The 15,207-nt window shown below is 58.1% G+C and overlaps 1 protein-coding gene across 2 annotated transcripts in view; it reads left to right on the top strand.

Moving 5' to 3' along the window:
- The window catches only part of VAV2 (vav guanine nucleotide exchange factor 2), a 170,666-nt gene that overhangs the window by 122,370 nt on the left and 33,089 nt on the right, over positions 1-15,207 (top strand). The window contains exons 5-8 of one of the 2 annotated variants that reach the window (XM_088019240.1): positions 6,001-6,088; positions 9,004-9,102; positions 10,317-10,385; positions 11,518-11,618. In XM_088019240.1, coding sequence (XP_087875366.1) covers positions 6,001-6,088; positions 9,004-9,102; positions 10,317-10,385; positions 11,518-11,618 — 357 coding nt within the window. Of the gene's footprint in view, positions 1-6,000; positions 6,104-9,003; positions 9,103-10,316; positions 10,386-11,517; positions 11,619-15,207 lie in introns of both variants that reach the window. The other variant, XM_028093393.2, reaches the window with a different exon arrangement.

Below are 15,207 nucleotides of genomic sequence, written 5' to 3'. Positions count from 1 at the left end.
ACACAGAGCAGATGGCATTGCCCTCTGCTGATTCAGAAGGCATTTTCGGATTTTGCAGGACTGTGGGAAGTGGGGCTGGGGTTGGGTCAAGTGTGCCAGGCCCAGATGGGAGGCCCTCTCCCCTGTGGGACTGCATGCAGGTCCCGATTCTGGGTACCGGCTCATAGCTGGACACCCAGGAGGCTTGTGTCACCGGAGACCAGAGGCCAGGATTCTTGTGCAGGTGGATCTCCCTCCTGGTCAGTGTGCTGCACTCAGGACACTCCGACACTCGGGGGGGACTCATGCTCCCCTCCCCAAATACATCTGTTGTTTCTTTTTCCTCTCTTCCAACAACCACAGCCGTCAGGTACACTGGACCCAGCGGGTCATGGCATTAACTAATCTGTTTTAACAGACGCCTAAGACGTATCATCTGTCCCCTACCCCTGATCAGGAAACTCACTTTTGGAGACCATGCCTTTGCTAAAAAACAAGGTGATAGTGGGATATCCATGCCCATGTTGGCCAGAGGGTCAGAACTATTGGGAACCAGGGCGTGTCGCCCGTGCAGATGACACCACTGCATTCTAGAAGCATCTGCATCTCAGGCATAACTGCGGCCCTGTCTGTCTCCCCACCTGGACGGTGAGGTGCACGGCGTAGGGTGGACGCCATTGTCCAGTTGCTGGCACAGAATCTGTCTGAGGAGAGGTATTGATTTAACCAATCAGGTCTGATGGGTGTTTTATCTTAGTTGCCGAGCTAAACGAGTATGTTTGAATTTACTTTCATAATGTTTTTTGAAGTTTATTCATTTAAGTAACCTCTACACCCAACATGGGGCTCGAACCCATGACCCCAAGATAAAGAGCCGCATGGTCTTCGGACGGAGCCAGCCAGGCGCCCCCATAATTTTGTTTTAATAAGAACCCCCTTCTTTGCCGCTGCTTTTATTCCCCTCCCTTCTCCATAATGTGGAACATGCATGAAGTGAAATTCTAGTGCAGCTATTTTGTCATTTCAAATAATATGCACAAACCTGTATTTCTTCGTCCTTGTTGGCCTGAATTAAATAATGTTTGGGAGAGTGTTTTCGTAAGTGAAAGAAGGATGAACGTAGAAAGCACGGGGGTGTGAGTGGTCTACGGCTGTATGATGAGGACCCCCAAAAGAGGGGAAACTGAGGCCATTATAGGCAGATGACTGACGATTCGCTTCTTCGGTCTTAAGCGGGCTTTGGGTAACAGACATTCTGCAGAGCAGAGGGAAGGGACAGTGCCTGCGTTTCTTAGGTTTTTCTGTTGCACGTTAAGACCCCAGAACACAGCTCTTTGTCTCCTGTTTCTGGCTGCCTGTTTTTAGCCACAGCCGTGAGTGAATCAGAAGAGGCGAATGGGAAGGGGTATGTGACGAGGGATCCCATATGAATGAATGTTCCTTGTCTTTGTTGATTTTGAGGAAGGAAACAGGCTGAGAGCGTGGTAGTGGACATGCGTTGGGGTAACCGCCTGGGTGTGTTCCCGGGGTCCTAGTCTGTGGTCGTGTCCCTTCTGTGAGTACAGGGAGAGGGGGAAGGACTGTGTCATGTCACTCTTGCCTGGAGGAACCCCAGGTTCTCCAAGGAGTGCTCACTGGCTGTGGGGTTGGAGAGTCTGTAGCCTTTGCCTGAGGGCGCTCCCCAGTCTGGGTAGAAAGCTGCACTCCCTCCAGCTGGAGGTGTCAGAGGAAAGATATTGAGGCTGGTATAGCAGTTGGAAAGTTGCGGAAATGCTGGAAGGGAGGGACCTGAGAGCAGGAACCCCCAAGATCTGATAACGCACCAAAATCCCTGGTTGGTCATTAAACCTCATATACACAAGAAAGACCCTGAGGCTTCCAGCAAAAAAAAAAAAAAAAATCCAGCATCCAAAAGCTAAATGCAGCAGCATGTCAGTTGCCGCTCACTGCTGGAAAGACAGAGTTTGAAGTTTGAGTCCAACCAGGTTAACGGTCTGTTAGAACACGTATTCAGTAGAAATAATGGAATCTTTACATCATTGGTCATGTCTGGTGTTGAATACGAAGTCATCAAACTTGCAATGAAACAGAAAAGAAGTCATATTCAGGGGGCGCCTGGGTGGCTCAGGTGGTTGGGCGACTGCCTTCGGCTCAGGTCATGACCCTGGAGTCCCGGGATCGAGTCCCGCATCGGGCTCCCTGCTCGGCGGGGGGTCTGCTTCTCCCTCTGACGCTCCCCCGTCTCATGTGCTCTCTCTCTCATTCTCTCTCTCAAATAAAATAAATAAAATCTTTAAAAAAAAAAAAGAAAAGAAGTCATATTCAGAAAAAAAAAAAAGTCAACAGGAACCAACCTGGAGATGACTCTGATGTTACAATTAGCAGCTTTTATAAACATGGTCAGGGACTTAGAGGAAAATATGCACCAAATGAATGAACAGGTAGGGAGCCTCAGAGGGGAAATAGGATAAAGAGGGCCAAGCAGAAATTCTAAAACTGAAAACCATGATAGCTGAAATGAACAAGTCCCTGGACCCACTTTAATAGAAGATGCAGGTGGCAGAAGAGGGAGTCACCGACTTAAAGGTCATTCAGCAGAAGGAATATACCTGAAGGAACAGAGAAAAGAAAATGCCAGCAGAGCCTCAGACACGTGGGGCCATGCCAGGGGGTCCAACATATGTGGAACTGGAACCCCAGAAGGAGAAGAGAGAGAGAATGGGCAGAGGAAAAAAATGGACCAACGTAGTGGCCCCAGGCTATCTAAGTTCCCAAACTTCTGTGATAAAACTACAAAATATTGTTGAGAGAAATGAAAGAAGACCTCATAAATAGTGGTGTATATACTGTGTTCATGGATTGGAAGATGATATTGTTAAGGTGCCTGGTCCCCCAGCGGGCCTTTTTTTTTTCTTTTTGACAAGATTATTGTAAAGTTTCTACAGAAATACAAAGGACCTTAGAATAGCCTTAAACAATCTCATAAAAGAACAAAGCTAGGAACTTAAACCACCTGGTTTTAGGACTTTCTATTAAAAAACGAAAGTACTCAAAACAAATTGCTTTTGCCACAGGCATAGGTGAGTAGGTCGACGGAATAGATTATAAAATTCCAGAGTAGACCCACGCTTCTGTGGGCAGTGGTTTTGGTCAGATGGCTCTAAGCAATCCAGCGAGAGGGACAAAGTTTTCAAACAATTGACCTGAAACTCCTGAATGTCCCTGAGGAGAAACGAACCTCGATCTCCACCCCACACCATGCGCGGAAACCTGAGATGGATCAGAGGCCTGAGCGTAAACACCAAAATTATGTAGCTCTCTGAAGGAAAAACAGGAGACAAACCTTGGCACCTGGAAAACAATGATTTCTTAGAAAAGATGCAGCGATTTCTTAGATGGGACACAGGGTAGAGTCGGGACACCATAGGAGAAAAACGTGATTAGTTAGGCTTTTCTTAAATTGAAAATGAATGTTTTTCAAAAGACACCACTAAGAAAATAAGTAGCCAAAGCCAGAGACTGGGAAAAAATTCACAAAACATACTTGACGAAAAACTTGTATCCAGAATATATAAGGAGCGCCATTTCTTTTTCTAATAAGAAAAAGGCAACTAATTTTTAGAAATGGAGGAAAGTCTTCAACAGGCCTTTCACAAAGGACGATGCACAGATGTCCAGAAGTGCACAGAAAATCCTAAACATTATTAGCCAATCGGGGAAATACAAAATAGGAGTGTAGCCATGTGGGCTGAGGAAGGGGGCTGCTGTACTGGCGGTTGGCTCTCCCGGGACCAGGCGACCTTGAGGCTCCTCTCCAGGCCTACTTTCACGGCTTTTTATTCATTTCATCAGCTCTTAGGATATTTAACTGTCACGGGCCCCCCACCTTCATCCCCCAGCCCATCAGAGCAAAGCTGAAGTCTGTCTCCAGACGGTGTGAATGGCCTCAGCTGCCTTTGAGATGTCTAATTTAGCAGCCCGAAAACGTCCCTGTCTCCCCTCGGTTCCACACTGTCAGGATTCTTGACAGTGGCTTTGTCACCAGCCTTGCTCTGCTGCACGACAGAAATCGGGGGTGGATCGCACCTGCCAGAAAAAACCCTTGCCGATACTTGCCTGGACACCCAGTAACGTGGCGGGCGGGGTTTCCGGAGCTGTTTCCTTTGGGGACAGCGTCCGGAGAGGCAGGGGAGGTGACTTGGGTCAGCCCGAGTGACCCACCCAGCGGGACGGGCCTCTGAGATGGTGGGTTCCTGCTGGTTCCGAGCGGAGTCTCTGTCACCGTTGGGGCGCTGCCCTGCACTGCGGTGAGGGGCCCCAGGACCACCATCCAGACAGAAACAGCCACGGGGCTCTCTGCCCCCAGGGGTTTGTGAGTTTAGAAAGGATCACTGTTTTTCAAGTACCTAACAGGTGCGCTGGCCCAGAAGGGCTCATCGGTGGGCGGTGGTTACCGAGTCCGTGCGCTGGTCTAGCGCAGTGTGACCTGTCCCCTGCCAGCTTCTGTTCTGTGGACAACATTGGGCGGCTTCCTCACACCTGGAGGGGCATAGAGTAAAGTACCCAATGCGGCGGCCTCCTCTCCTTCCCTGCTCGTCGGCTGCCTGTGGGGGTCTCATCAAGTCAGGAGCTGGCTCACCTACCCCCTGCCTGAGTCCACCCAGAGGGAAGCCCAGATGTGTCACCCCAGTCATGCTCAGTCTCACGGGGAGACACCCAGGGTTTTGGGGAGACCCCTTATGTCTGGCTGCAGAGGCCTTTCCCGAGTACAAACTCTCCCTCCCTATCTCAGGTAGATCTGGAAAGATCTCTCCCTGCCCCCACCCTCCCAGCCTGTCAGATGACAAGCCGGGTTTGGGATGGGGCTAGAAACCCATTCATAAGAGCTACTGGGTATCATTTCTGCTCTCTCTGTCCCCTGCTGCTCCCGGCCCTGAATTCTGGCCACCCGGTGCCGTGGGGTGGGGAGGTGCTCTGCGGCATCTCCGTGCCTTCTGGAAATTAATTTTGCCAGGTGCCGCTTTGAGCCTGGGCTCTGAGATGTGTCCGAACCCATGCATGGATGGCTCGGGCCTCCAGGGTGGGCTGGCCCCCGAGTACCACCTTGCCCTGAGGATGGGCCCCACAGCAGACTGCAGAGCTGGTCAGCCCTGGGCGTGGGGCACGGTTGCCCCGTTGCATGTGGTTGGATTGGGTCATTTGCTGATGTGAAATATTTGCTGAGCACCTGCTGTCTATCGGGAACAGTGCTCAGAAGGGGTTAAGAAGTTGGGTTTTGTCCAGGGAAGAGACAGGCTCATCCACAGACACTTAGAAAATAATGGGAGATACAGCAAGAGGGATGCACTTGGAGAGAACCGGGGGTGGAGGGGGTGGTCCTGGATCCCAGACTGGGCTGGGGATCCCTGAGGGCCTCCTGGAGGAGGTGTCCTAGGATCCACATCTGGCAAGGCCGAGGGGACAGCCTGTTGGAGTAGAATCAGAGCATGGTCAGGAGCCGAAACAAGGTTGGTTGCAGTATAAAGTGAGTGGTGATTTCCTTACACTCGTTCTTGAAGCTGCATCACAAGCTCCATGTCCCTCTCCACTCACTCGGCTTCCTTACCACCTGGTAGGGAAGGCGTCCATGTGTGAGCTCGGCTCCTTGGCCAGCACACCTCCACTGCAGGCGCCAGGGATGCCCGGGGCGGACCGAGAGCACTCAGGGCTCCAGGTCGTGGGCCTGGCAGCGTGAGTGCCCAGCATCACTACAAGGGTGGAGAAGTGGGGGGCGTGGTCACGGTAGGTCCTAGAAGTGGGGCAGGCAGAGCACGAGGGGATGCCTGGTGTAAACACAGGGAGGCCCCGGGAGGCAGGTACACCATCCCGTCTTGTGGACCAGAAGCTGGAGGCCGAGCGGGAGGGGCTCACGGTGGTCCCGAGCAGCCCTGCTGCTCTCTGCGAGGCCCCTGGTGCTGCGTCCCCGCGCCGACCTGGCTGGCCCTGGTTTCCATGCGCCTGACTGGCTCCCCTCCCACGCAGCGAGCATGACCTCGGGGAAGACATCTATGACTGTGTCCCGTGTGAAGACGAGGGGGACGACATCTATGAAGACATTATCAAGGTGGAGGTACGGCAGCCCATGGTAAGCCGCCCCTCACTCGCAGCGTGGCCCCCGCTCCAAGAGCTCAGAGCCCCCGGGGGGCGGGGGGCGCTCCGTGGCAGAGGGAGCTCCCGAGGCTGCACCCCAGCCCTTCCCGGCCCCTGCGGGCTTCCTGCCCATCCTCGGGCCCGGGCCTCCCTATGGGATATGTTCCGAGGAGCCCGGGGTGTGACACTGCTGCCCCGGGATTCTCTGGAGGGTGTGCCAGCTTCCAAGTCCTTCCTGCCTGGGGAGTCTGAAAATAGTGCCTGGGTGCTCAGGCGCCCGGAGCGCGCATCATTTTACTCCTTTGTGCGGAGAGCGAGGAGACCGCTGCTGGCTCAATTAGCCAGCTGTGCGTCTTTTATGTGGCGAGGATATTTATTTCCCAGTCGGTGTTGGCTAATAATCTCTCGGACACCGGTTTGCTGCTGGGCGGGCTGATGACCAGCAGCTGCCGTGCAGAGGGTGGGGGTCCTGTTGGACCGGGATGGGGAGGCTGGGGCCCTGGGCGGGGGCAGGCTACAGCCCCCTGGGTCCCCACGCTCCTGGGGGGCAGCCCAAACGCCACTTGCCAACTGTGGAGGCTTTTTTATGCTGTTTGCTTTCCCTGAAGAAAGGGGGGGAGTTTCTCAAGAAGCAAATTCCAGTGTTTTCCTGCGGTGTGGGAGTAACCAGCTGGTGGCGGAGAAACAAAGCTGGGGCGACGGCTCCCCAGCGAGGCCTTTCAGAGAGGCCTTTCCCGCCCTGGTGGCATCTGCCCTCCACTGGCATCTCGCCCCGAGGAGCACAGAGAAACATGGCAGTGGGCTCACAGCCCCCAAACTCTCTCTTCGGGATGGAATGAGTTTCTCGTTTCACTCCTGAAGCGTCTGAAGGGCCTGAGGGGTCCCCACCGTTACCAGGGGCCTCTCCCTGTGACCCCAGGTCTGCCCAGGGCCAATGCTGCCCTTCCCCCAGGCAGCCTTGCAGTGGGGCAGCTCTGCCCCTGAGCCTGTCCGGGGGACCAGTTATGGGGCTGGAAGGCCAAGCCGTTGCCCCGCTGATGGAGACCCTCTGCTTTGCCCTCCTGGAGCTGGCCTGAAAGCCCAGCCAGCCCTCTGGATTTGGGGCCACCTCACTCCCAAGTCCTTTGAAGTTGAGGGTCCTGCGGGGAAAGTGGGAGCAGCGGATGCAGTGGCCCCGGGCCCTCGTCTGGAGGTCCCCTTGCCTCCAGGCTGGAGACGCCCCTGAGAGGCCCCGTCTGTGCCTGGCCTGGTGAGACCCCAGAGTGGGCAGTCCCCAGAGCCTGCTGCTGTCCCTGGTCCTGAAGCGCACGGGGCAGGCCCTGGGCTGTTTGCAGGACCTGCGGGGGCTGGGGGCGAGACAGGCTGGCATCCCGCCTGCCCTGCTCTGCCCAGTGTCCTGACTATGCTCCGTGCTGCTCACGAGCTGTCCTGTCAGTCTCTCAGCATGGGCCTCTGGCCCCCTGCCCGTCCTCCAAAATAAAACAGGTTTTACTTCCTCCCCGGTCATGTCTGAGGCTATCTGAACAGTCTAAGTGGAAGGTAGCTGGAGACCTTTCCAAAGCAAGATAAAGCCAGAGGACGGCAGGTGCCACTCTCAGAGCCCACACGTGAGGGAGGGCTGGGCGCCGTCCCTCCCCACGCAGCCAGGCTGACACTTGGGCAGGCGGGCCGAGGACTGTGACAGGATCTTGGGGCTGTTGGGTAAATGTGGACAGGCGTCCCTACCTCCCAAGCACAGCTGGATAACGAGCTGACACTGCTAATTGGTTCTCTCTGTGATTTATTTCTCCACGCTTCAGATAAGATACATGCAGGTAAGTGCCAGGTGGAGGGAGGCCCGGGTAAAGACAGCCAGCACCGTCTTCCTCCACCTCGCAGAGCGGTCTCAGATCTCTTGGAAAAAGCCTGGGACCCTGTCCGCAGCGAGATGCTGTCAGGCCCCACAGTCTTACACATGGTTTTAGGGGGATCATGGGCCCCCAGTGCCCACCCCCCAAGCCCCGAGAGCAGCAGCATAGCGCCCAGGCTACAGGGGGCTTGGGAAGGAGCCCTGGGGGGCCTCCTACCTGACCCTGGCCCCCTGGGGGATGTGGCCCCTCTGACGTGTTTCTTTGGAGCCCTCGGCCCCAGCAGACACCTGGGGCGTTTCTTAGGGGAGGACAATGGTGTTAGGGCAGACAGGAGTCCACATGGCATGTCACGTGGCCCAGCCCTGTTTGCCCGGAGCCTCACTTAGGGACCCATGTCGCTCACTCAGCCTAAAAGGACGTGAGGAGAGGGTCTAGAAATCCAGAGAGCCTCTGAACAGTGACCCCACCTGCAGCTTCGTCCCCCATCCCTGTGGCCACAGTCTCCTGGTCAGTCCTACCTCTGGCCACGTTCCCCTCGGAGGTGGGGAGCAGGCCCTGCCGCAGTGGCGTGCCCCTGGTGGCCCCTGCCATTGAGCTGGTCCCTCAGGACCCTGAGTAGAGGCCAGGAGACCCTGGGAAAGCCCAGCCCTGCACTAACAGGTCGATGCTGGGTCGGCCCCTCTGTTGGCGGACATGGGTCCTCAGGGAGCTGGTCAGAGCCTTTCCCTGTGCACACAGTAGGCGCTTTAAGCATGCCCCACCTGCTGTCTATGCTGGAGGGTCTGGCTGCTGAGGGCCCCACGCTGGTCTGGTAAAATTCAGAATAGGGCCACAGGAGCCCAGATTCTAGAAGCTTCCGTGCTTTTCTCCAAGCTGTTGCCAGTCCTCAGGTTCATGCCACACACACCCCTCAGTGCCTCAGTTTCCTCATCTGCAGAAGTTGGGGGAAGGGTTTGGGCCCCCTTCTGTCTCCTGTCCTGGCCCTCCCTGTCACCCTGGTGACCCCGCGGCCAGGCCTGGCTCACGTCTTGTGTCCTTCCTTTAGAAAATGGGCATGTCCGAGGATGACAAGAGGAATTGCTGCTTACTGGAGATTCAGGAGACCGAGGCCAAGTACTCCCGGACCCTGGAGGACATCGAGAAGGTGGGTGCAGGCCCCCACCATCTCCCAGTGCCGCCGGTCCCCTGGGGCGCAGCTGCCACCAGGCACCCCCTGCCCTCCACTCCCCACACAGGCTGCAGGCTCCAGCCTACCAGTGTCCTCGTGGGCTGTCACCCTCGTCTCCGGTCCCACCCCCAGCCCTCGGCCGTCGGCCTGTCCCGGGGCCGTCCTGAGCTTGTCTCTGCGGCTCCTTCCCGCCTAAGGTGGGCATCACTTTGGCTTCCACTCCTGAGTGCACTGGGCTAAAGCTCCTGATGTATACGCTCTCCTGTAGGCTGGGCGCTAGGTTAAGCGCTTTGTGTATACCTTCTCCCCTAAGGCATTCTCTGCCCTCAGCTTCCCACTCTGTAAATTGGGGTGATAGCAATACGACCCCGTAAGTGGCTGTGAGTGTCCTGCCACCGGGACATAGTCAGGCCCCATGACGTCAGCCTGTGGCACCCCCACAGCAGACCCTGTGCCCCCCTGAATGGCTGGCCAGTCTTCTCTCCCTGCTGGCCTCCTGAGCTCCTCGAGGACCACGGAGGGGCCTGCTCCTGCCCCCGCCCTGCTCCGGCCTCCCCTGGACACTGGCTCAAGGACGTTTCCCTGTCACTTGAGAATCCTTGGTGCCAACTGCCCATGCTTACTGGGTAAAAATCCAACATTGTTTTTAAGGGAGAACCTCCCCGGCTCTTCTTTGTCTGTAGTGCCACGGTGGGGTTTCTGGGGGGCCTCTCTTCGGATGGCAGGTTTAGGGCCGTACTCAGGGGTCTGAGTTGGGTGGCAAGTGTGGCTCTGTCCCCTGTCCCCTTGGATGATGTGCTCACCTCTGTGGCCTCAGTTTCCTGAAATGTCTCAAACAGCCATTGCAACACCCACCTCGGGTTGCAGTAAGGTTGAAGTCCAGCCTGTGGGACACCACAGAGCTTTGCCCACGTGGTGGGTGTGGGTGCTTGGCTCCATCGTCCCCAGCCCCACACTCTTCCGTGCTGTAGTCACCCCGCAGAATGAAGCCCACGTCTCCCCAGAATGCATGCATTCTCCAGCGACACTGGGCCCTGGTGGTGCGCCAGGCCTGCGTCACCGCCCCACGGAGAACCCCTGGCCCCTGCACCTTGGTGGGTCGTCAGAGCCCCCTCCCCCACTGACGGCTGTGGCCTTGAAGAGGGTGGCACCCTCTAGGCGAGCTGACAGTGGGGGCTTCCCTGTTCCAGAACTACATGACCCCCCTGAGGCTGGTGCTGAGCCCGGCGGACATGACAGCCATCTTCATCAACCTGGAGGTAAGGGTCCCAGCCCATGGCTCAGCGCCTGCAGCCTCAGGCTCCTAACCAGCTCGGATGTCAGGCAGGCTCCCACCCGACTGTCCCTGCGGGTCCCGGGGAGCCGCATCCCTGCCAGGTGCATAGTTGGTTGGTGCTATGGGGTGCTTTTCAGACTGACTGGTAGGAGGGGAGTAGCCACCCTTCTCTCTCAGAACTCTGGCCTCAGGAGACAGGAGGACAAGGTTTCTGCGAGCTTCTCCAGCCTGTTGTCTGTGCTGTGGGTGTCGCTCAGACACACATGTCCTAGAAGAGGTTTAGGTTTTTGTCAGCAGCCGGAGAAAAATGTGTCCCCTCCAGCTCTTTGAGAAGGGCCCCCTACCCGTTCTGCACACGTCTGCACACAGACACGGGAAGGTGATGGCCTCTGAGAGGCTCACCCTGATGTGGTCAGCAGAGCGGGGAGGGGTTGGCGGGAGTCTCCGGAAGTTGCACACAGGTGGGCTTCCTCCAGGAATGCCTGGTGGGAGCAGCGGCTCCTGCCCGCCTCCCGCGGCCCCCCGTGAGCTCGAGGGGTGGCTGCTGGTCTCCCGGGGGAGGCTGAGCCAGACTCAGGAGGTTCTAGTGCTCTGTGCCCCCTACCTGGAGTTTGTCCTGCCGCGTGTGGTGGCCAGCACAAACGGCCTTGGACAGAGTGGGAGCCGGACCGGGAGCTGTGGGGAGCCCCGGAGTGCTGCCTGCCAGTCGCCCGGCTACTCTGAAATGTGGACAAACATCTGTCCCCACGGAGAGAGCCCGCCTCCAGCGTCCCGGACCAGGGCAGAGCGCCCCTCTGCGCCTGCACACAGCAGGAGGGTAACAAGGATGCTGGGTGGCAATAGCCACCCAGGGCCGTTGCAGCCCCATTCTGGCCCCGGGGCCTGCTCTGGCTCGGCCACCCCGTGTCCGGACAGGCCGAGCAGGTCCCTTCAGGAGCCCGGTACTGCAGCACCTTCTCGTGGGATGAGACCCTGGTGTTTGCATGGGGATGCGCGCCTGGCCCTGGGCCCCTCACACACGTGGCTGTAATCGCACCAGGAGAGAGCGATTCAGGGGTGCGTGGCCCTTCCAGCCTGGCACACCTGGTCACGCACAGACTGCTGGTTCTTTCCAGGACCTGATCAAGGTGCATCACAGCTTCCTGCGGGCCATTGACGTGTCCATGATGGCAGGGGGCACCACTCTGGCCAAGGTCTTCCTCGATTTCAAGGAAAGGTGAGTGGCAGGCCCACCTTGCCTGTCCCTCCCGTCTGCAGGGCCTCAGGTTCTGCCCTGGGGACGGGGCTGAGCTGGCCAGTTGGGGTTTACTCGGGTGTGAGTCTCATGGTGAGGTCCTCGAGGGCCGTGGCTGTGGCCCCGCGAACCCCTGTCCTTACTCGTAAACCAAGAGAGCTGCCCACCCTTCCTACCATCACAGCCTAGAGGGGTGACCTCCCCCCCAGCCGGGTCTGGATGGGTGGAGGCCTTCACCAGCTCCCTCTGCCTCTGTGCCCGGGGGTGTTGGTGGCCCAAGGGCGTTCTCACCAGCACAGTGCACCTGCTGTGTGCCCACCGCATGGGCATCCCGCACCTGGGAGAGTCTGCCCCTCAAGCTCTAGGCCTGGGTGGGTGGGGGCGTGTGGCAGCCGCTTAAAAGACAGAGGCCAAACCCGCCCCTGCAGGGCTGAGTACGGTGCTTCCAGGGCTCTAGGCTTCCGGGGTTGAGGCCACTTCCCTGCTTCCTGTCTGCATCTGTGCCACGCGGTACCGCCAGGGTCATGCCTGTGCCGCCAACACGGCTTGTCTGTGTCCACTGAAGGGCTTCAGTGGCCGGGCAGGCGGAAGGCCTGGGCCAGGTGGATGGGCTGGGGGGCGCACAGCGGCAGCTGGGGGCACGGCCACTCGGCCGCCCTGGCATAACCCAGCCCCAGCCCCCAGCATGGGGAGACAGCTCTTCCAGTGCCAAGGAGGGCGGTCCTGGATCCTCCGATCATGCCCCGGGTTCCTCCACGTCTCCGTGGCATCGGGGCCGATGTCCACGAAGCCCAAGGGGACGTAGATCCTACGCATCAGGCGGCCTCTCTCCGCCCCCCGGCGTCCAGCTGGTCAGGCCGAGTCTAGAGGCACAGACGGCCCTGGCCTGCCTACGGCCAGAAATGCGCCTGCAGGGATCGTGCCCCTGAATGAAGCTCCTCTGACCGTCCGGGCCCCTCGTCCAGAACAGGTGTTGTTGATGGAGGAGGATGACAACTCATTAGAAACCGACACAGGGTCCTTTTTAAAGAAGAGTCACATCGCTGTTAGGAGGCCTCCGTGAATCTGTTTGGTTGTTGGCTTTAAGCTCCTCTGCCTGTAAGCCCGGTGGGTGGAGAGGTGTGGAGCCACCTTCTGTGCCCCGAAATGTCCTGCCAGAGCCTGGCAGGGGAGGGCTGGGGTTCTGGAAGCTTTAAGTAGGTGCAGCTGTCAGGACGGCTCTGCTGTCTCCACCAAGGCCTTGGCCCCCGGATTCCTTCGTGGAGCCTGGGCAGCCGCGTCTTTAAAGCTGAGGACAAAGTCTGATGATGTGAGGGCCCGGCCGGATGCCCGGTGCTGCCGGAGTCTCGAGAGGTCCATCGGGAGATGATGCCCTGCCTCTGTCCTTCAGGCTTTGGAGAAGGCGCCAGAAGGTTCTGTCTTGACGGCTCTTCTGGCCAGCTGCTCATCAGAGCCAGTTGGGAGCTCGTTAAGAATGCCAGTTCTGGGGTCCACTCTGCAGGGTGGGAGGGGGAGGTCCCCAGCGGCTGGTTGGGAGCCTGGGTCCATCTCGTCCTCATCTGCGGGGAGACTGTCAGGTGACCGTCAGCTTGGATCATGCGCCCTCCCGGTCAGGCAGCCCATCCGCAGGCTGGATTCCAGATGTCCCCGCCTATGAGCCCCTGGAGGGCTTCCCCTGCGTGCCCTGTGACTCAGGCAGGGACCCCTGAGCCCGCTTTCTAGGGGCCATGGGCTGGGCATCATCAGTAGGGAGGCGTGAGGGAGCAGGAAGTGCCCGACGCAGGGTGCAGATGTGAGTCCGCTGGCGGGCCCCAGGGGCCAGGAGAAGGCTGGCTCCCTTACCTGCCCCCTGCCCCAGCAACGTTTTCCTCTCACCTGGCTGCAAGCCCTTGTGCGGGGGGAGCCGACTCAGGCTGGAGCTGTCAGATGCCCCCTCGCCCTGGTGGCAGGCCCATCGCATGCTTCTCCTCTATCCTGGGGAGCCCGAGCAGGGCTGCTTCTGAAGCCCGTGGACCCTCCCCCAGGGCAGTAGTGGCAGGCCGCATGGCCAGGGTACTGGCGGACGACCTGCCCTTCCCTGGGAACCTCCGTGTCCTGGGCCTGCCCTAACAAGGCCACTGGCCTCTGCACACAGCTTTGGGCCTCACTGGCTCTCAGGCCTTGCTCCCACTGGGATGACCATCGTTTCTGCCCAGCAAGGCCTCAGGGGCCGGACCCTTGAGTCGGGGGCCACTTGGGGAGGGGCCTGGCTACATCCCATCAGAGTTCATGTGCCCAGTCCCTTAGTCTGTCTCTGTGTCCATATTTTCTGCCCCTTTGCCTCCTTATTTCTGCACCTATGATCCTGCAGTTCATCTACATACCGATTCCACAAGCATTTATAGAGTGCCTGCTGTGTACAGAACAGCCTCGGCTCTCACTGGGCAGGGAGGGACAGGAAGGGACAGGAAGCAAGTTCACAAAGGAAACGAGAGGACGGGAAGAGGGAGAGGAACAGGGTGCTGAGGACAAGGGTGAGAAGCAGCAAGCCGTGAGGTGCGGGGAGCAGAAGCTGCTAGGAAGGCCCCTGGGTGAGGCCGGAGCAGGACTGTTCGGGAACCCGCAGAGGCCAGAGGAGCAAGCGTGAATTGGTCAAGAGGAGATTGTCTAAAGCCTGGCTTGAGGCTTCTGTAGGAGGCTGGAAAGCCAAGAGTTTAGATTTTTTTTTTTTTTATAAGGGCAGGAGGAAGCCACTGAGGAATTCTCATGGCAAGACCCTGGCAGCTCATCACAGATGGAGGCTAGACTAGCATCCAGGTGTGGTATGACCAGTGCCAAGTGGCAGAAGAAAATCACCTCCCTCTTTTTGGAGCTAGTACTTCCATTAATATAGCCTCAGTCCTCAGACAAGGCAGATGGTCCTCTTAGCCTTGGCCTGAGGGGACAAGTCCCGCGCAGTAGGAAGTGGGACTTGGGGAAGATTTGCATTTTGCAGATGTGGATGTAACAAAGAGCCACGTGGTTTTTATCTGTGGCTGGGGTTGGCCAAGCTGGGTCAGTGGGCTCAGGCTAAAGGACTACCAGTGGAACTGGCCACAGGGACTTTGTGGTCCAGCTAGAAGGCAGGGGTCTAGCTCTTAGCAGGAACTCCCTGGAGCTTAGCACAAGTGCTTCTAGGAATGGCAGCCATCAGAGTGAGATGAAAGGCAAGTCCCCGTCCGCCCGAGGACCCAGGAGTGTTTAGAGAGAAGGGCTTTGCCACAGCTGAGCACTCTGTGCTCTGTGCTTTCCGGCTGCTCAGGGTGTCGGGCTGGGTGATGCTGGCCTCTGGTTGTGGCTCTCGCCCGTGGGCTGGGGTCTCGGGGAGGCTGGGTGATCCCCGTCAATGCTTGCAGGAAGAGAGCCCACCCACATCCAGGCTCCTCTAGCCCCTGTGAGGTTCTGCACAGAGGCCTCATCTGGCAGGGCTGCCTGGGACCCTCTGGCCGGAGAGGCCTTTGGCCCCGCTCCTCCCAAGCCTCCTTGCCCAGATGGGGAAATCAGGGATTGGAACAGCTTTGGCGACTTGGCCGTGGTCCCGGCTCAGTCCCGT

Source organism: Eumetopias jubatus, unplaced genomic scaffold (assembly GCF_037043125.1).
Source record: "Eumetopias jubatus isolate StellerSeaLion01/CBP00866 unplaced genomic scaffold, mEumJub1_p1.0 scaffold_15, whole genome shotgun sequence".
NCBI lineage: Eukaryota > Metazoa > Chordata > Mammalia > Carnivora > Otariidae > Eumetopias > Eumetopias jubatus.
The sequence above is the reverse complement of the archived record's forward strand: the minus strand, read 5'-3'. Positions and strand labels throughout refer to the sequence as shown.